General features: G+C 38.0%; 1 protein-coding gene across 1 annotated transcript in view; it reads right to left on the bottom strand.

Moving 5' to 3' along the window:
* Positions 1–267: 267 nt before the first annotated feature.
* The window catches only part of FBXL17 (F-box and leucine rich repeat protein 17), a 204,362-nt gene continuing 181,832 nt past the window's right edge, over positions 268–22,797 (bottom strand). Inside the window, exons 8-9 of the mRNA XM_063129536.1 lie at positions 13,987–14,129; positions 268–1,394 (exon numbers count right to left, since the gene is read on the bottom strand). Coding sequence (XP_062985606.1) covers positions 1,257–1,394; positions 13,987–14,129 — 281 coding nt within the window. The 3' untranslated portion in view covers positions 268–1,256. The remainder of the gene's footprint in view (positions 1,395–13,986; positions 14,130–22,797) is intronic.

The following is a 22,797-nucleotide window of genomic DNA, read 5'->3' as shown; positions in this document are numbered from 1 at the left end:
TATTGAACAATCATCAAACAGAAACCACAGTTTGATTCTGGCTTGTTTGTACAAGACATAATTTAAATTTAAACTAAACACAGATCCCCAAGTTTAGATGTAACAGGGAGCTGTGGTTTGTTCAAAGCAGAAGTAGATGCTTCCAGACTCATCTTTTGATGGGAATAGGGGAATACACAGTCTGAGGCTCACCAAGGTTTATTCACAGAGTGGGAAACCATGGTTTCCTGTTGGCCCCAAACCAGCCACTTACATTTTACACATGCAGTTTTTCCACTAATTTATTCAGAGAAAATTAAATGAAAGCACTGTTGGTTCATATACTGCAAAACTAGAAGAGGCAAACACATAGAAACCCAATCAAGGACACAATCAGCAAGGAATGTTCACTACAGAAGCCCCTATGAAAATAACAGTACATTCACAAGAGATTGCTACAGGGCAAAAACGTTACTTTGGCAGCACTAACAGAAACCAGCAGGATCGTCTAAATATATATTACATGCATGTCCAGCATTTATTAATGATCCCAATCAAAATAAAGATTTGTCATCAAAATGTTATATTCTTGTATATCGTTTGTGGATTTTCTTAACTGTGCATTTCGAAAACACACTCATGTGGGTAACATCAATTTAGATAATCTGCTTTAAGATTAGCCTCTAATTTAACTGGAGTTCAGGAAAGAAGTTGCCACATAATCCAAAAGGAAATATGAGCAGCTAAAATAAAGAAATAACATGAAAGAAGAAAGGCATAATATATTACAGTGCCGGAACTACCCACAGAACTAGCAGGAACCCACTTCAAGAAATTTGCCAAAGGCTTTTAAATGTTGGCTTTATGTATACAAAAAAACTTACAATACATCTCTAAAGAGCTGTTTCTACCATGAACATGTAGTTTGGAAAAACATCCAAATAGTGTTTCTATTTTATGTAAACGTACAGTTATATTGCATCAAGAAAAGTAGCCTTCCCTCTGCAAACTATTAAGATATTTGCAGATGTTTAGGTTGACAAATAAACATTCAGAAAAATTAAATATATCTGACCATATTTCTCTTCCAATATTTCCATTAATAAACTGAACAGACATTTCCCACTACATTAAACAATCAATATATATATATATATATATATATATATTCAAAATTAAAGCCTTATACTAAAAATGAACATATATTTAATAAAAAGTAAGAATATTAATTAAAAAAACTAACAATGTTCAAATGTTCAGTCTGACTATGTCATGAATTAAGAGGCAGTGGACATATTGGGTGTCCAGCCCATCTGATATGCCCGTTCCAAGGTCCTCTTGCAATCTTGGAGTACAGTACTGAAGGTAATGTGTGGGTGCTGCTGTACTAGTTGTTCGACAGTCACTTCATTCACCTACATATAAAAGAAATAATTTTGTATTTTATTTATTTAAAAAATTATGTATGAGTTGCCTCTTGGCCCAAAAGGTACCCTCAAGGCAACTTACAACTTAAAAACATTAACTTAACTGTAAAACTATATCTTAATAAACAGAGAAAACATTTTTTAAAAACGGAGAGTGGAATTAATTACATTTAAAATCATCCAAAAGCCATGCAGAATAAAAATATTTTACCAGCCCACTTAAAACTAAACAAAGACAAAGCCTATCTAATCTAGGGAGGAATTTCCACAGTTGGGGTACTGCTACAGAAAAGGCCCTGTCTTGTGTTTCTACCAATCTAACCTGTAATGGTGGTGGAAGACCTGTAAGATCTGCTTCTGAAACAGATCTTAAACTACAGGCAGCTTCATATGGAGAAGACAGTCTTTTAGACAGCCTGACTCCAAACCATTTAGATACGAACCAGCCCCTTGAATTATGCCCTGAAACGAATTGGAAACCAGTGCAGTTGGTGCAAGGCTGGTGCAATATGGTCATACCAAAAGGCAACCTGGCCTCTGCATTTTTCTCTAGCTGCAATTTCTGAGCACTCTTCAAGTCAGTCCTACGTAGATCACACTGCAGTAATCTTAATGGGAGGTGAATAAAGCACGGATTAGAGTGAGCAGATCCATCTTCTCCAGGACTGGGTGAAGCAAGCACATTCCTAGCCATGACAGCCATTTGTCTTCTGAGGAGCAAAGCTAGATTCAGGAGCACCCCCAAGCTGTGAACCTGATCCTTCAAAGGATCTAGAGTAGGCTGTACTCCCAATCTGTCACTCATACAACAGTCAAGAAAAACCCAACTATGAATGTGAATATAATGTGGCTTGTTATTTTCTAAGTTAAAAAGAAACACATTAATCTTCTCAAGATGGCTTTGGTGGCAGCTTTTGTTTTAAATCACTTGTTGAGAACTAACCCATATTTAAGGTCCTCCTTGGGTAACAGTTGAAATAGTGGCAATCAATAATTAAAATGTTCAAGCCTAACAGGTCAGGAATATCCCTGCTAGCCCTTAAGCAGAGATACCACCTTTATTCCTTGATCATACAAAGCAATCAGAAAGGCCTAATTAAACTTAACACCTTTACAACTCCTGTGCTGTGAGGGGATTAATTTGTCAATTATTTTTAAGCTGATTGTAGTTCATATCACAGAACCAGACAGCTTCCATCATCCTTTAGATAAATAAAAGATTAACCTAAGAACCACAACTTTTAGGTAGCTTTCTTTGGAACCTTTATTGAACATTTAAAAATACATCAATATTTAATTTAAATACTCAGCAGCCTAATCTGACAGTGTGGCAATGCTACAACTGTTCACTTTGTATTTCCTTTTTAATGTCCCATGTTCAACTAAATGAGATAGCAAACCTAATAACCACTGCACAACTTTCTGTTCTTTCCACAAATAAGTAGTCACCTTCCTTAAAATTATTATTGGAAGAATTTTTGTAAAACACAACAAAAGCACCTTAAATATCCATCTGCTATCATCCTCTGCCCCCTGCCCTGAACTAACCCTCAACTGAAACAATTGTGCTAGGCAGTGCAGAGAATGAACAGTGATTGCATTTTATGACAGGGATAAATGACGGGTTTAATCTACAGTTCTTCTGCTTTGATAATAGAAACACTCAATCTTCATTGGGAGATTTGTCAACTGAAGAGCAACTTGGAGAGAAAATGGGTTTAACTTCTTTTCCAAGTATAGAGAGATCCTGCACGCTCTTCTGTAAACAGCTACATTACAGCAACATTGAAGGCGTCTGAAAAGCAGGAACTGCATTTAATAAATCAGAATGAAATCTGTAATGGTACAAGCTCCTCAGTAGCTCACACATACCAGTAAATCGCATTTCAAAGATTGACTGGAATTGTTGCTTAAAAGTTAAGTATCCCCAGAAATGGCTTTAGCCTCCCTCCAGCAGTTGTGGATAATAATATGGGGCCTGTCATATACAGTCATTGCAAGGATTACTGAGGTGAGATAGAAAAAGTGCTATATTTCGGGATGCACAGCCGTGTGTCCTTAGTTAACGTTCCACGGGGTGGGGGGGTGACATTCTACCATGATAAAGGGGTAATTGGGGGTCATTCTAACATCCATAAAATCAAAAATGTTTCACCCATCTTCCTGAAATTTACATGTGCCAGAAAGAAACGTTGGTTTTACATAACCTGAAAATTTCAAGAAGTTTGGTGAAAGATTGAGGGAAGGAGGGCAGTTTAAATTAGGGGGGAATAAACCCTCTTTTGGCCAAAATGCTTTTTTAAAAAACCTTGGCGATTTTTTTGTCCACCCTTTGTGATCACATGAGGCCTTATCTAATTAAAATTCTGATGATTTCCTTCTCCTTTGATCTTATATTTGATAGAATAGCTTTTCTTTTTTAAATTCAATTTACTTTTTTAATTTTTTTAAATTATTATTATTGCTAATGAAAGCCTATGGAAGCTCATAATGCAGCACTTGGAATGTTGAGGGGAAGGTGAGGGGGAGGAGGGAATAACTGCCATCTGGAATAAAAGCATTTTATTTTTGCATTTACTTTTCATTATAAACCATTCATATCTTAAGACTTCTTGTGTTGCATGTTTTAAAAAAAGTGTTTATTTTTTATTTTTATTTATTTAAGCATTTTTATGCCGCCATTCAGCCAAAAAAGGCTCTCACGGTGGCTTACAAAAGTATTTCTTAAGACAGTCCCTGCCCACAGGCTTACAATCTAAAAGACATGACACAAAAGGAAAGGGGATTGGGAGGGAGGAGGAGGGGGGGAAAGGAAAGGAAATTCAGGCACTACAGTCTTAGTTGCAAAGTTCAGCAGTGACAGTTGACAGCAGGAGGGAGGGGGCTCTCAGCTGGAGCTGGACCCAGGCACGATGGAGAGGTGCCTGGCTGCTGCTTCCTCCCTCTGGTGGCCTCTGCAGAGCGTAAATTTACTGTTTTCCTGCTTATGTTTTAAAATCTATTTTCAACAGGCCTAGTAACTTCAAGAGTTACAGAGTTAGGGGAAATCCTCAAACCTCTTTACAATCACAGGCACTGAGTAAGGGATCCCTGGAGATAATTTAGACTGATCCCAACCACATAACCCTATTCCCCCTTCTGAAGAGGTCTGGACTACAGACTACAAAAGACAGACAAAGTGGCAGACCATAATAACAGTTCTCGTGTGCCCATTTGCTTTATGAGACAGGTGCTCCTACATGCTACCAAACAAAGGGACTAACAGGCTCTAAAGTTGCCTGCCTGCGTCTGCCAGAAATCTGGCCTCACCACTCCTGGCAGGCCCATGTTCTCCAGCAACTGCTCTCAGTTGAACTTGATGGAATCCCACCTTCTATCCCTGGGTTTAATTTACTGGCCTCCCTGGGCTGGGCCTTGCAGGAAATTATAGGGACGGACAGAAGCAGGCATACATAACACACATAGAGTGCTGAGACTGGCAAATCTAAAAGCAAGTATGTTGCTTTTCAAGAACTTCCAATTACAAAGTCAGAGAGAGAAGTTAAATATAAATTAAAATGCCTAACTAAAAAGATAGGTCTCCACCTGGTGCTGAAAAGATTGTAAACCAGGCGCCAGGAGAGCCTCATTTCAGAGCCAAGGCACCACTATAGATAAAGCCTCTCCTTTTGACTACATAGCACACTTCGGATGAAGAAGGCATTTGGAGTGGGGCTCAGCAGACAATCTTAAGACACAGATGGGCTGGTATGGGAAGAGGCACTCTTTGTTTTCTAGACGTCTTAATATCCACGTGCTATTTTCCAAGACAACTAGGGCTGCTCTAAAAAGAGAGAGAGAAGTAGGTGATCCTAAGTTGTTCGTTTTCCACAACCCCACAGTCACCTCTGCATATCATATTCTCTAGGGAGGATGTGACGTTCAGGCTGGTGAGCCTTAACTCCCAATTTCCCTGCTTTTGGTGCTTGGTTGAAAGCTCTAGAGCCTTAACATTGTTTTGCAAACTGTAGGGTTTCTGTTTAATGAATTTCATGGCTTTGTGTAACAGATCACAAGATATTATACAGTTGACAACCAAGCTAGTGTCAGCCAGGATGTTACACCATGTTGACATCCAATATAAAATCAAAGCTAGTGTTATGTCTTGATCCCACTTTTCAAATTAATAAACGAGCTCTGATGATACTTATTTGAATTTTTCAATAACCAGTGTCCAGAGATAAAAGCTTTTTTTTTATCTCTGCCTCTTGAAAAGGAAGCATTTCATGTTTTGTGTCTATATTTGGAGACAACTTGAAAAATTGTTCTACTGGAATTAAAAATTTAGAATAAGTTTCAGTTTACAGTGTTAATTTTTATAGTTCATTTTATGCTGCATGCTTTTTCTTCCTGTTTGGATCTCAAAGTAACAGACTGTGGTCAAGTTTGTAGTCAAATTTCAAGCCTGCACAGGCTGCATTTCCATCCATAGATATTTATTCAAAAGTAAAGACCCATTGAATTTCCTTGGTTTAATTTGCTGCCTTTACTATGACCATTGGATGTTAGTTTTATTGTACTATATTAAGTTCTTAAATTATTATTTACATTGTGCATTTCCCTGGAATCTCTTATGATGATGGATAGTACAGAGATGTTTTTAACAACAGAATACACATAAAGTATTAAATATCTTGTATTTTCTTATCTATTTCCTAATGGTACTTTATTCATTAGGATAAACATTATAATATTTATTTATTTATTACATTTATTTATTTATTACATTGTATTATTACATAATACAATTTTCATTCTTATATCTTCGTAGTTCATATATTTGTATTGCTGGCTGACTCAGTCCTGTGCAGCTTTTATAAATAGTTATTTAAAGAATTAGATATTTAAATATCTAAATCTGACTTTTAAAACCTAGAAGGATGAACTCAGTTCCTGGAGAGGTTGATGGGCAGAGCAATCCAATATGGCAGAGCAATCTCCAATATTAGAGCACTCTGAAAGTCCTATGCTCTGCCAGCAGACCCCTGGTAGAGCAGGAAGAGCAATGAAGGTGATCTTCACTTCTCTGTCTTCCTTTCTTCCGATACTCCACTTAATGTGCTTTTTAATACATCTAGTGGAGTCACATCAAACTGGGAATTCTGTATACATAACGTATATACAGGTATCCCTGAAATGTGTGATGCTTCTCTCTCAAAACAGGGGAATATCAAATGGAGCTTGTGTGTATATGTATGGACTCTGCCTGTTTCATGTTATCTCATATGCACAATGAAAGGAATTTATGTCCACTGCACATACAGGATTCCCAGGGTATGTAATCTAAACCTGTAAGAGAAGGTCATTTCACACATTTTGCTTTTTCTACACAAAACGTCTTCCTGTAATGAAACTGGATATAGATTTAACTTTGTACAAACATGTTGGGAAGCCAAAATAGACTATACCACTCATACACAGTGTTTACAAGCAGTCATCATACATACCATGCAAGTTCTATCCATTATCTCACATGGAAGCACATTCTGTGTACAAAACTGTAAATGCAGGAAGCAGTCTTAAGGGAGGAAGTGCATCTTTAAGTCGAGAAATACTAAAAGTATTGATAAATAAATACCAGTGCTGATTACTACCCAATTAGAGCCCCATGGAAAACCTTACCTTCAACAAAAATTATACTGACAAAGAACAATGTTGTCAACATAACCCAAGAATAACTGTGTATGCCCAGATATGATATACAGGCAGCATTAGCAGTGATGGTGGAAGTTCTTCATTCCATAGGCAGAAATAAACCATGTTCATCATGCAGGCCTTGTGGTAATATTGGATTCTAATCATCAACACCAAGTACTCCTGGTGAACTCTTTGCGTACAATACAATTTATCTGAGAAATATGTCCCATGTCCAACATTCACAGGCTAGAGTTGTTTTATGGACTCACCACCTTTTCTTTGCTTACAATTAATGGACTAGACAGGCTTATGTTCCGCCCTGCTGTTCTATATATATTAAATACTTTTTTCAATTCATTTTTAAAAGTATATTTAACAACAAATGTTTGACTTTTTTTTAACCTAACAGTTGAATTAATAACAATCTCAGGTGGCCCAATTATAATTCCTGCCTGTAGCTACAACACAAAGAAAGCTTTGTGAAGTCATTCTGTATGAAGGGCTATGCACTTGATCTGCTAAGGCCGTTACGTTCCACAGTGTTTCAATGATTACCTCAGTGCTCAGGGGCTTAGGACTAGTTGAATAACACATACACACAGCACAACATCTGCATTCTGGATTTCCTGAATGTTAAAACAAACAATGTGCTTCGATTTAAATTATGGATTAAAAACAACAGTGGACTGGTAATGAATGCACCTGGCAAGGCCGGCATTCACCAGAATACTGATGCAGTATTTTTGTCAAAATGAATTATCCAGTTCTTACAGTATTCATGTGGTCTAATCCCACATTACACCTGTAGCACCTGGAAAGAGAGTAATAAGTGAGATTGGTAACTAATGGGGTTGTGTCTCACAACAGCTTTGCTCCTCTCCTATGTTGTAAGGGTAAGGAAAGAATGGGGCTGAAATACCAAACTGACCTTAATAGCCAGTAGCCAATGCACAGGAAATTCTGGATTAGCAAACCAGTAATAACTGCACATGCGACTTTCTGTCTCAGCAGAATCAAATTAAATATATAAATATCACAGTAATTATCTGGACTCCTGTTCTGACATAGTAAAACCATCCACTGATAAAAGTGTTAGAAATCCAATTTTGCAATGTATGAGGCTTTTTATGCTTCATTAAGCTTAGACAAGATATGCACTGAAAAGGGGGCCCCTCTTATGAATTTTCTTATGCTTGTGCACAGTGCTGTTAAGAGCTCAGAATAATTATGTCATTAAGTAAAAGTGAGACACTGGTGCCTCCATCACCAATTGTAGTGTTTTGAGCCTTCTTAAGAGAAGAATAGATTGATACTGATGTCTGTAGACCAGCTTAGCCTGTAGAACTCTTCTAAAATACTTTCTAAAACACTGCATGTTTATGTAGGAAGTGGAAGTTCCTGTGGAAGTGCTGTATAGTTCACTTTGGAATTTTGCAGTTATTAGACTTGTCTATTTTTCGCTACTTCACTTCTAATTTATGAAGTGAAATATGTGAATTTAATCTATAGTGAGAATTGGAAGCCTCAGGTGATTTCTAAAGTTCATGAATCTCCTCCGGGTAAGATTCACAAGTCCACCTTCCCTTTTTACAACAGAAGGAAGGAAAAAAGAAGTACAACTCACCCACTAACTTCTTGTTTCCTTATAGATAATGCACAAAGTGGTACTTATTAGAAATTATAAGCAATATGGGGATGAATTAGTTAAATTGGAGACATAAAATAATCCACCTAAAATCTTCCTAAGCAATTCAGCAACCACTTTTCAGGCGCAGGCTTAATAGAAAGCTTCTCAATTTCCCTTAAAGCATCTTTTGTTCTATCTTTTAAAAAGCTAATGTTGCAAATCTAAATTTAAAATAAGAACATGTTGAATGGGGTTGGAGTGGATGAAAGCAATGAAGTAAATTGTTTTCTAATAGGATTCTCTGGGTGCAACCAGATATTCCAAAGATTATACATAGTACTTCAAAAATTCAGAGAATCAAATATGAAGCAACATGATTTGAGCAAATTGCAGCCATTTATGGGTGGGAGGGGGATAAACGTTACATACTTAGGAGCATGAGGAAAGATTAGGTTTTATAATTCCTTTAAAAATTGCAAGCTGTAATTTCAGCTCTTAAAACACACACTCTGAAAGCCATTTTTACATACTGTTTTATTTTCATATTTATCAGCTTTCTGAGATAACATGAAAGAAAGTTTTGTACTGTCACAAATGTCCTATTGACTTGATAGTGACCACCATTACTATTTTAACAGCTCTTTGTCCCATTATTAATAATAAGGCAGGATTATATAAATAGCGTTTATAAAAATGTTCAGTACAAGGTTAGTTCTCAGGTGCAAATTAAACCCATTGAAGATAAACAGAGGCACCCTCCACTGTACCAATGAGATACTTCTTTTAATGCAGTTGAGAATAAACAACCTGATCCATGGCAACTAGTTTTTGCACATAACTATAGATATTTTGGCATCAAGATTTTTTCAGGAGGCCTGGTTTGGAGTTCTACACTGTCCAGAGGTTTGAGCAAAGCCAGTTCTCTATTATGGTGATGCAGTTATAGAACTTGGCTTTCAGAGAGCCCCAGCCCAGTACGGTTCATCTCTGTATAGGTTTCAATGTTTGGATTTAAACACTGGATACAAAAATAGATTTATATGTTGACATCTAATTGGTTTTTGTCTTGCCAGGGCTTTTGGGAAATTCTATACTGCTGCCTATTTTTGGATGAAGACTTTTTCAGGGTTTACCGGCATCAGTTTCTTGTTGCTGCTTATATATTTATTTATGATTTACTGTATTTATGATTGATTTTACGGACATTCTTATCCTGCTGTTCACTACTTTGCGCATTATGTTAACGAAAAATCAGCACAACCTTAAAACAACAACAGCTGTATATTAATTATGGTTTAGTTATGTCTGAAAATGTACACAAGTATTGTCACTCTCTGAGAAATGACACATATATGTGTGTTTTCCTCAGAGGAGTAGCAATGTTAGTCTGTTAAAGCAAAAACAAAAGAGTCTTGCGACTCCTTAAGTACTAACAAATGTATTGTAACACAAACTTTTATGAACACTATAGAGCCTTGTGTGGCGTAGAGCGGTAAAGCAGCAGTTTCTGCAGCCGAAACTCTCCCCACGGCCTGAGTTTGATCCCAGCGGAAGCTGGTTTCAGGCAGCCGGCTCGGGTCGACTCAACCTTCCATCCTCCCGAGGTCGGTAAAATGAGTACCCAGTTAGCTGGGGGAAAGGTAATAACGGCCGGGGAAGGCAACAGCAAACCACCCCGCTATAAGGCCTGCCAAGAAAACGTCAGCGAAAGCTGGTGTCCCTCCAAAAGTCAGTAATGACTCAGTGCTTGCACGAGAGGTTCCTTTCCTTTCCTTTATGAACACTGCCCACTTCATCAGATATGGAAGACTTCCCAAGTAGTATGGTGATTCACAGAGGGCTTAGAAATAGACACATGTAAATTCAATCCTATAACACTTTCCTGGAAATAAATCCCATTGAACTTGATGGGACTTACTTTTGAGTAGGCATGTATGTAATGGTAAGATACATTCTGAATTATCTTCAGAAATAGCGTAGCTGGTGAAAGACTCTAGGATTCTAACCATTTTTCTTCTTCACAGATTTTTGGTAAATATGTCAAACCATGTGGTGATTCCTTTATTTTTTAGACTTGCCACTTCTCCCAGAGAGAAGAAGTACATTTTTCTACAGTGTTCTTTCACATATACTTCTTCATCTTAATGTTTGCAACTCTGAAAATGCCTGTTGCCCTTCACTAAGCCTAGGCTAAAGATCACAGGCAAATAGACAACCAACCCCAAAATGGTTGTTCAGAACAATTTAGAACTATCTACACAGCAATTCTTTTAATCACAGCCACTCAAGTTGCTGTGTGTCAAAGTACAAATGGGTCCTTTGGTTTACAACAACATTTTTCAGCATAGTGGTGAAGGGCAGGTCCACCAGGGCCAGTGTCAGATAAGCATCTTGGGCAACTGCAAGGACCCCAGCAGGGCCCATTACTAGTGCCTGCCGTGGGCCTCTCCTTTCCTGTACTTTTTCCTGGTCTGGCACTCTGAACAATGCCAGCCAGTTGGTTCTAGCCTTGCATCGCTCCTAGTGTTGCTCTGGTGTCTAGACCTAGTTGCCTGGTGCTGCTTGTAGCAGTGCTGCCCCCTGTCACCACCAGGCAAACTCAATGGTGCTTACTGACAGAGGAGGGTCACTCTGCCCAGGTGACCTTCAAACGTGGAGCCAACTCTGCCCTCCATTAGAATTCAAGGAGAACACACATATATGAATCCTTTATGCACACTGAAGTGCAAATGAAGTGAAAGTTTGTCACATATGTTAGCTTGTATGTTGGCACTAAGGTTCATAACTTCACGGATTTTGCTTGAATATTGATTTTAATGAACATTTTAACAATAGAGGCTGTATTAGTTAACTTGTCCTTCGGTTAAACAATGTATTTATTAATTTTAAAAATTTGTATCTTGGCTTTCTGCCCGACAAGAGTTATTCAAGGTAGCTGACAACATGATAAAATTAACATGCAATAAACATAATAAAATTCAGGATGGGGAGGGAAAGGCAGTGGTGACTGATGAAGACTCATGGTGGGGGCATAATGTAAAATAATATAAAACTTCTTAGATGGTACTACTTCTGTTCTGTTCAAATGGCCATGGGAGGAAATAGCACCTTCCCTCACCTCAGACATGTACTCCCTAGGAACCAGTAACACGAGAGGTTTTCATCCCTGAAGCAGGGCACCTCCTCACCTGGGCAACTGCGTATGGATCCTGGCTCTTTCCAGTGGCAGTAGTAACTAATGCTCAAGGCCAAGCAACACAATGACATAGCATGTCCACTCCCCAGTCCTTAGATGTTATTACTCTTAAGCAAAAACCTGCAATTATGTGTCTTATATCAGGAATCTTGGAAATGATTCCCACATTAACAGTTAATGAAACTGGGTTTTGAAAACACTGGGTTTAAAACGGTTAAAACAACACATAAAACGTCGTGCTGAGATCATTAAACTATTTTATTCCTTAAATTAGTGAATGTGTTGCTTCCACATGGAAATAAAAAAGACCAGAGTAATGGCAACTTGATGAGAAATGAATTAATTCGATTGTTTTCATGGTGCGGATCAATAGCATAGCCTAGAGGCAGTTATATAATCGATGGAATCAAACAGAGTCTGTCTTTACCCAGCCCTGCTGTTTCTCTGATCTTTTCTGGCAAGGTCCTCGATCCCGTTGTAATTCTAAATTTATCTCAAGTGCATATCAAAGAAATTCCAAGGAGATGATGTCACGAAGAATATTTTGGTGGAATCTATTTCTTTGTGTTTCTGAGCTCCTTTCTTGTATGTGTAGCAATATCATGGAATGTGGAATGGTGACTTGGTATGACAACATTATACAACACTTTAGGAAAAGGCAGGGGCGGAATTCCCCACCCCCCTGTATGTAAGAACGTTTTCTGTTACAGAGGCATTTGGAAATCCTTCTCTACTTGCCAAGATCCCTTTCATTAATGATGCTTCAGTCACTGGTAGTTGGAAAAAGAAATTAGTTCTGCATGAAGCTAGAAAAGTGAAGGAAGTGGTTTTGTGTCATAACTTCTCTTTTCTCTAGATGTAGAAGAGGGATGGAGCCCTTAGAGCTGACAACATTGCATCTTAAAGATTTTAAATTCAGGACTGAGCTTCTGAAAATTTGTTCGTTTTATGTCTACTTTCCTCATTCCCCTGCACACAGAGGTTTAACAAGCAAGTTAAATGACCCCCAGTGGTACCCCTAATGCCACACTTTACAGCATTCTCATCAAGATACCCAATATATTTCCCCCATTAATCAGGAACAGTTTTCCCCATTTGCTCTGCAGCCGTCTCACAGATTTTTATTCCTGCTAGCTCAGTTGTCTCCCTACACAGCATGCAGTCCCTTTGTAGGAAATGGGGAAAGCATAAGCCAGCAATTAAAGGAATACAGACTATACAGTATGCATGGTTTAACTGATGTTGCACTACACTCTGATTTCAACATCAAGGTCATTGATGGTCTTTAGCAGCTCAAGACAGGACAAACATATTGCTTTTTAAAAAGTCTTTCCTGATTGTACAAGCAATTTTAACTGAACCCACAAAAGAAATATATGTAAAATTGATCAGGTGATTCAGGGTCTGTTCTAAATCCCAGGGTCAAGTAACCCTTTGAAAAGTTTAAGCAGATAATCTTAGGGCAATTCATCAAAGAGGATTTTCACACATTTTTCTTCTCTTGGCTCTTACAAAACACTCAAGTTTAAGGTATTATGTTCTGTCAGTTCAAAAAACAGTGGTTCTTCAACTTAGAAGCTGGATCTTTAAAAATAGCTTCATCTTTACAATTTGTTTTTGTAAACAGAATGTAGTAAGTGGGAGTTTCTTAAAGTGTTTTTGAATGGGCAAGATAATATATGGAAAATTAAATAATAACGGTATTAGGGCTGAAATATTTCTCCTCTGAGTGAGCCATACTAAGCTTCTTGGTTCATGTGTTTTTACAATGAGGATTTGTGATCAAGAGAAGTGAGCTGAAATTTATTTCTTTTGAAAGTCACACTGCAGCATTTTTACTATTACTGCACGTTGTGTTTTAAGACGAGGCAGAAAGCTGTATTAATGTCACGACCTACTAAAGACAGCAATTATGAATTTCAAAAAACATCCACTGTTCAAAGAAGTGTTAGCATCACTGGCTCAGTATCTCAGAGTCAGATAAGGACAGTGTATGCATTTGCTATTTTCCTTAATAATTAATAATGTGAATGTAACACTTGGAATAAATGGGTATCGTCTTTTATACAAAAGCTTCTTACCTTATCACATCTCATCAGTCCCAAGTATCTAAGCGATTTACTACTTTGAGCAATTTGGGTGGCTCCCTGATCTGTGATTTCTTTGCACCACCCCACATCCACGGTCTCTATTGTCATGCTATATCGCCCAATGGCTATCAGTGCTGTAAAACATGAGAGAAACCAAGCATATGGGTGAAAGTTAAATCAGAGAAGTTTTTATTATTATATATTTCTGAACAAAAGCTGTATACATGCTGAAATTTTTAAACCAACAGTATAGATATTTTACTTTCTATATCAATCTACATTTTATTTTATCTAATGCCTTGTAAGGTACAAATTGATATAAAAATAATTATGCTACCTTTTCAAATCATTCAAGATCCCCTATGAGTAACTCACAGCATTTAAATGTTAAGGGCTGGAAAATGTATATAGATGAATTCTAAAATTAATAAACATTAGCGTTTACATGGAATATTAGATGCTACCATAATAAACTTGTTTTCTGAAAGCCTAAGAATCATCCATGGAGAAACCAATGAAGCTGTGTGTGTATTCCATGTGAAGTTTTAAGGAACCCTACTGGCTAAAGTGAGAATGATTCTTTTTAAAAATATTAACCAAACAATAAGGGCAGTCTTATCCTAAAGATGGTGTTATGGCAAAAGACATCACACATATAAAAACCAATGCATTTTTTAAAAAGAGAAAATCAAGAGAGTTTTAAATGTATAGGGTTGTGTCCAATTGGATTCACTCCATGGAGAGAATACTCTTTGATACTATGGAGAAGTGCAACAGCAGAACGGGTGGGGTGGGTGGGGGGGTGGCACACACATCATTTGCAGTTATCCCATCTCTCCCTGTAACCATCAGCACCACCTCCCACGCTATTTCAAAGGGTTTTCCAACCTTCTGGAGCAGATCTGGGGCATGTGGAGACTTGCATGGAGAGTTGGAATCCTCCAAAATCCCATCTATCGCTGTTCCACTGATGGAACCCTCTGTTCAATTTAAGAGCATTCATCACCAATTGGATACAACCCATAATAAAGAAAGTACACAATACAATTACTTCACCATTAGCCTATCTAGTGCTTTTTCAGTCTACACTAGCAGTAACAACTGGGGAGAAATTTTGCTTAAATTGGAACTTGTATAAACAGAAATCTGTGTAAAAGTCAGGATGCTCCTGGAGTAAGAGGCTAAATTGCTTTATCAGACTACATTACAGTAGAATTCATGTGAAATCAGAGCATCATAAAGCAAGAAGTCAGAAGAATGGAAAGCTCATATCTAGATGCACTACAGATTTGCAAACAGGCAAGGATGTTTAGAAATATTGCCCCTTCATTGCTCTTTAGAGTTCCACTTTTTAAAAATCATCTTTGGTTTTATTAGCAACTGGTATTAAAACCAAATCTCCTTTCTGCAGTTTCCTTAACTTGGACAGTCCAACTTGGTTGCCCTTATTTGTGATGGAAAGCAGCCTCCTGTATTAATTATCAATGGCCTTCAACTAGGTATTAGGTGTCAAGGGAACAATCTATTTAAAACCAGCTTGTATGCCACTAGCATAAAATCTTTAATTTTCACTAAACACTATTCAAGTCTTCTCCATGCCACCAAGACTAGGATTGATCATGGGAGGGACAGAGGGATGTGTAAGTCTCTAGGAGACTGGAAGACAAATTTTACTCTAAGGTAAACATAATGTAGCAGTTCTAGGTGAAGCTGTAAAAAACAAAACATTTTCAGAAAAACATACATTTTCACAACAACTTTCTTTCTTTTTATTTGAATTAGTGTTATCAATAGAGAAGTTCAAAGTGTTACCTAAATTACAGGGTCTACAGATATGGTTCAACGTATGACATTGTAGAATTAAACCCTTTGTCATTTTCTGAATAAGAAAAATTACTAAAGCCCATCTAAAAGCCAATTTAACAATTAACTAGGATAAAACTCAGTTATTGTCACAGGGCAAGAAAAATCCTTCACAGTACCCACAGAGAAAATGTATGTTTATCCTTGGTTTGGAACACATTGTCCCCAGGCTAACAGTTAATCTGCCTAGTAAGCCATTTCTACATTATATTTTACAATGTGATGCCATGAATTGCTGTATGCAAGCTGAACTGTAGTACTTGACAATTATATATATCAAACCCACACAGTCCCACATTCTTGATGAAAATGCCATTAAAATCATTGATACTGCCTAAGGATTTTTTTAAACGTGTCGAACTGTGTTTCCAACTGTATGTCTGCATTGGATGAGCAAAACCAGCTAATTTTCCTAGCTAGAATAAATAAAGTATTGGCAGTAAAAGATAATTAGCATGAGTTTAAAGATGTGTTGTTAGTGCTAGCTAAGAGAATTCACATGATAGGAGAAACCAGTGGTAAACACCAAGTCTTAAAGTAAATCTTTGTTTATCTTTACCTGTTTAATGTAACACTCGTCAAAACCTGGACCGAATATTTACATTGAGACTGGGGAGCCAAACACGTTAGACTGGTTCACAAGACATAGTTCCCCGTGGATGTCAGAATGTAGTGGTTGCAAATATACTTTGTAATAGTAGAAAAACAGTTATGTGGTTCAACCTATATGTTGACCCAGAAGACTAGGCCAAAGAAATCTGAGGCTGAGGCTCAGGTTATTATTTCTGCACCCTTACAACTGCAGCGGCACTAGCTTGATTTGGCATTGCTAGCTAAATAGCTGTACAAACATGCTGGCCCTGTTCAGACGACACTCAGGGCTTTGTGGTTTGCTTAACCATGTTTCAGCTGTGATTAATGCTAACTACATACGGAATGTGCTAGCAGATGACATATTTAACCCTTTTGTGGCTAAAGGATTCCTTAATCACATACTAACCACAAATTGGTTAGTTAAGAATCTGAGTCCTCCAAATGAGCCAGCCCATATCCCAGCAGCCCTAGCGCTAGGAGCCCTGGCAGTTGAGCCTGCCATTTTAGTGCAGGCAGCAATGAAATCAGCAATTACTTACATGCATCGGCATGTTCAGTGAATGATTCTGTTGGCCATTTTGAGAGGGTAGTCAATTTCAATGCCTGCTATACCTCTACATTCATCACAGGGGAGGCGGAAGCTTTCCGAAATGCATGCGCGAGCTGTGTCATCAAGCACTGCTGCTGCAGTAATTGGAACCTGAGGGGTGTAATGGTGCTTCAACGAGGTAGAAGAAATGGCTGCTTCATATAGGGAAATTGCCAGTGGGGATTTAAGAAGTTATACAGTAATCATGCTGTCCTATGAAAACCAAATATCGCTCCAAAAAAACTAAAGTGAAAGCACGAAATGGCAGCTGCAGTGAGCATATCAGCCAAGCGGCAGTCCAGAGCAGCGATAGAGCCCGCTGGCTAGAGCAGCCCCACCTAGTTAGGCTGCTCTGTACTGGAAGCTCCATGTCTTTGGCCCCTTAACCACAGACACATGTCAGACGACACTTTTAGCTATGGTTTGTGCTGCTAACATTGTGGTTAGTGGCGGCACATGGTTAGGGAAAATGCATGTCAGACAACACTGTTAACCACACTGCCCTAACCACACAAACCACAAAAGGGGTTACAGCATGGTTAATGGTGTGTAGTATGAACGGGTCCAATGAAAGAGAAGGAGAACAGGGAAATGTTTGTGGGAGAAAATTTCTAACTGCAGTTTATTATTTATTTACAATATTTATATACCACTCTCCATTCAAAATTTCGGAGTGGTGTGCAAGATAAAATAAAATAAAAACAGAATAAAACACTTTAAAATAGATTTTAAAAGAAGCAAAATAAAAAGTGAACCGTGGCTGGTCATTAAGGAAAGGCTTCCTGGCACAATGATGTTTTCAGGAGGCGCCGAAAGGAATACAAAGTTGGCACCTGCCTGACGTCCAGAGGCAGGGAATTCCATAGGAGGGGGGCTACCAGTTGCTTGCATTAGTCCTATACAAGTCAGCGGAGTAGCGGAATTGACAACACCAGATAAGAGTCAGCTTCTGGTTCAGGTGATTTCATGCCTAAACAAAACCTTGCACCTTTTTTTAAAAAAGGAACTAAGTCAGTAGAACACTCAAGTGGATAAACACACATCATTTCATGTATTTAAACTCCTGCTCCATGCACTAAGGAAATGTGGGGTGATACTAGTTATGGGCACTATTAATTAGGTACATTAAAATTATACCAAAATATAATTGCAACACATTTGTCGCAGCAACACTGACCATACTTCTGGGAGCTAGTTTTAGCTTTCCACAGTGTAGTAACTATTGCCATTGCTTCTGAGGGACAGCAAAGGAAGCAGCCAAAAATTACTATGCAGAGTAAAATCTTTGCCTCTTTTATTATAATGAGATTCTCAATGCAAGGACAAAAGAAACAGGGTTCTAAGGAATAACACTTCTTCCGTTCTCGGATGTGGCCTTATTATGAAGTTTCAAAGAGATAGACATGATTAGCCTCCCTGTCTTTCTTGCCTCCACTCTCACGGCATGTTCTCTTCATAAGCCTCTAAGGGAAGCCTACTTTTAGAGTTATGGCTTGTCTCTGTTGGAGATGGTTCCCTTTCTGATCTGTCTCTGTGTGGCTTGGAGGGTTTCCTTTTTCGTGACTGCCAGTGTTGATCCTGCTTGTATCCTATTTGTGGGTGGTCGGCAGCTGTTTGGCCACTGTGTGAACAGAATGCTGGACTACATGGGTCTGATCCAGCATGGCTCTCCTTATGTTCGTATGCTATCACCTCTCTGCTCTGTGAGAGGGAGGGACTTTGTGCTTGGGCTTGGTTCTGCCACTGCTGGCCACACAATGTATACTTGATCCAGAGCAGTGACCCCACATCTGAAGGGAGGAGGTCTGGCACTGGTGCAGTTTTATTGGAGACCCCTCTTGTTGTTTCCTCCTCTGTTTATACCTTATATTAAAATAAGGTACTTCACTTCTTAGCAATAGCCCCATTTCCAGCAGGTCTGCATTTATTTGGTTACGGGTCAGGAGTATGGAATGATGTCTAAAAATGGCTAATTTACACTGAAATGGACTTGCAAATATGCATGTGTTTATTAAAGGCAATATGGCATTTGCAGTGTTCTCCGTCATTGGTGAAAACCTTCAAAATGAAAGTCAAAATTTTGTAAAGAGTTGCATCAACTAGAAATCATTCACCCCACTAAACAATACATGGTAATGGATTTCTTCTTATGATGCTTGCCATTAAATTTTATTTAGTGTATTCACAGCTTGGCTAAGGATATATAAAATGGCCAGTGATAACCACTTATGAGGAACTGCAGGATTTTAGTACAAGGAAAACTATGAAATGGTTTAGGAAAGACCAGTGGGAATAACTGATGTAATAGAATGAAAATGAACAAAGGAAACTGTAGACTCAATATTAAGAACATTTTGTAACGGATCAACTGGACAGTTGAATATTAATCTCCAGGGAAGTGGTAAAATTCTCACTGCTCAAGTAATTTAAAATATGCAGGGACAATACTCTGGAGATATTAGATAGAAAAAGGCCATATTACCAGGTTCTGGACAAGATGATACAGAATAGCTTTCCATCTTTATTTCTTTTACATGAAAAAATGTGCACAAGGCAGATTCATACAATCTGGTTCTTGCTAAAAGGAAAGGGACTTTGCTTGTGGGATTGAGAGCTACAGCTGATTGTACTAGAAAATCTGAATTGGATGTTAATTTCAAGTGAATTGTGGCCTACCTGATCAATGGAACAGTTAGGCATAGATATAACATCCTGATTTCTGCAGAACATCCCTCAGCTCTACCAAGGTTATTGAGATGATTGGGCTGTTAAATTCTATCTAGTTTATTTGAACCCTAACTAGTTTTAAATTATCATTCCCTTTATTTGTGAAGTTCAAGGGTGAGTGTTGATCCTTGTGTAGTCAAAATGGCACCATCCAAAAACATAAGGATTGAGACTCAATTCATAAACTGGCTAGGTTTTAACAGAAGTTTGTTTCCAGAATACAAAAAGAATCTTTAGGAAAACACACACACACACACACACACACACACACACACACACACACACTTAGAGGTGGAACCCCCCATCCCACCCAAAAAGTACTGAACATGCTCACTGAATATGGAATGTTGAGTCAGCTGAAAAAGAGCACAGGAAAGACGCTTGTGATTTGGATTGTTAAATCAATGCACAAATTTAAGTTTGAATGCAGTACAATTGATTTTGTAATAACAGATAATTTGGTATAGGAGAATATTGGGTAAAGAGCTCCGATTCAACTTTGCAGGTTTATAGTGACAGCAACTAGCCTGAACAAATCTTGTTCTTCAGTTTAAAGGATTTTTGCGCTCCAGGATTAACTAATTTAAGGTAGAATCCTATGCATGTTTAGACAGAAAAAGGCCTATAGATTCCAGGATGCCCTAGCCAGTACACATAGGATTGTGCCTTTAAATTCCCATCTATGGACTATGAGAGAGTTATGCTGTTCAGCATTCCCATACAAACAAATCTTGGCTATTTATCTTCTAGTCTGTGTGACCATTCCAGATAATGTTAACCCAGCACAAAACCACTGTGCATAATGGTGCTGTATTCAGGCTTGGAGCCCTGGATGGATGGAAGATTCACAGGATATGGAAATAGACTGACCAAAAATATCAAATTTATTTATTTATTTAAAACATTTGTATCCTGCCCTATATCATAAAGATCTCAGGGTGGCGTACAGATACTGTGAACTGAAATAGTGGTCTCCTTCAGACACACTTGTAGTTGTGTGCGCACTGCTTCCCAGAGGTGCTGTCCTACACAGTGCAGTGTTGAGCCTAAATACTGCAAACACATAGGTTGTGCCAATTGCATGCGTCTTTCCTATCTAATGGCTCCCATGAGGCTGTTGGGGTGTGTGAAAGGGATCCTATATTATTCATTTCTTATGGCCCACATCACTTAGGGACTGTACCAAAAATGTCCTTAGTCATTTTACATTGCAATCCTACGCAACTTTGCTGAGAAGAATGATCCACTAGGTACAAAGAGTGTATAGGAATTGACGTCTAATGACACAATACATAGAAGAGAGTAACTGTGGGCTTTCTGATCTGAAACCTAAATACAATAGCTCAGCTTTAATTTTGCATATTCATTTCATTTTTAAGTGAAAAATGTATTACTTACAATTTTAAAAGAACACAGAAGAGCTCAATATTTAAATGTTTTCTGTGAAGTAACTTAATGAGATATTTCCTCCTTTCTATATCCATTTTCATAGCAAAATTACCATCTGTTTTTTGAGATGGGAAGAATGCCTTTACAAGAAAAGCTGTATGTTTTTCACGCCACTTGCCTCAGGCTGCTGTGAGGTATCCTGTGCTAATTTGTAGTGTGCTGGCCCAAACACTCAAAGACACTTTCCAGTACAATACAACTTTTATTATTTGGATTAAAGGAATCGCTGCAGAGGACAGACATAGGGGCAACTTAGCCAAGGTGCCCAAAACTCTCTCTCTCTGCCCCAATATTGGATACAATCAGCTTTTATTAGAAAGTTCGGCAGAAGCAATTAGAGCATAAGCAAAAAAAAGCCTGTTTATTAAAACAGAAATTCTAGCTGACCACAACTTTGGTGCAGCAGACTTATTACTAAGGCGACTAGGGAGAAAAAGGGGATCTGCCTCGGCTGCTAGGGGAAAAGGCGGTGATAGTGTTGATGTAGTGCATTTTGTAAAAATGAAGTACGGGACCACAGTGAAATGCAGAGGAATACATGGCATGACTATGCTGGGAAGCAAATCTAATATGATGCCCTGAGGAAATGAAAGGGCTGCATCCCTACATTAAGTTTGGTTCTTTGGTGGCTTTAGCAAATCTAGCTAAATTTCCTCTATCTTAATATGTATTTTGACCTTCACTGGAAAACTAAATGACAATGTTCTCAACTGCTGGGTAAGTAGCAATTTTGAAAAATTGCCTTGAAAGATTTAAAAAAATACTTACACATCTGGAATATACAAAAATATTCAGGGTCAGTAACCAGAGATCTGTTGAAACTAATATAGTAATCTCAACTGTAATTATCCTTAAGATAATTCAAAATAGCTGCATTGTATATTTCTATAACTTAGGTTACATAATGAAAGGCCATAATATAGAAATCCATTACAACATATCCGTGGATTTTAGGCAAGAAAGAACAAAGCATAAGCCTTAATTTTACATTTTCTTGCTTCTGACAGTGAGTATCACTCCAAGCCTCAACACGAATTAATTTTAACAAGACTTTGTATTTGTTCATAACCCAACTTTCAGTGACACACGCACACACAGCTTTAAATTGAGGGGCACAGCCAGTGACCATAGTATTGTATCTTGCCATTAAGTTAATTATGATTAACTAAACCTGAGTTGATCTCATTTGCTCATATAAATCAACATAAATGGATGCTTAGATTACAGAAGCCTGGGAAAATTGAACAAAATTAAAAAGGGCTTCACACTGTGAATCATCACAAGCAGATTTAAAGAGTAATGAAGGAACTGCTTCCAGACAACCCCTTCCAGAGGTTCTCATTATTAAATCCTTCAATTTTTGTCCTAGTTAACCTAGTAGAACTACTGAGGCCATATTGCCTATGACATATGAGGGAGAATTTATACCACTGCATTTTCAGTGGACTCATCAAAATGCTTTCAAATAATGACAGTTACAACACATATCCCAGGATAAGGTGCAGCTGGATAGATACACCTTAATTGCATCTACTGTAGAATAATAATGCTTCCAACATTAATTAGCTGTCCAGTATAAA

This window comes from Elgaria multicarinata, chromosome 6 (assembly GCF_023053635.1).
Source record: "Elgaria multicarinata webbii isolate HBS135686 ecotype San Diego chromosome 6, rElgMul1.1.pri, whole genome shotgun sequence".
NCBI classification, from domain to species: domain Eukaryota; kingdom Metazoa; phylum Chordata; class Lepidosauria; order Squamata; family Anguidae; genus Elgaria; species Elgaria multicarinata.
Note: the sequence above shows the minus strand (reverse complement) of the source record. Positions and strands in the feature narration are given on the sequence as shown.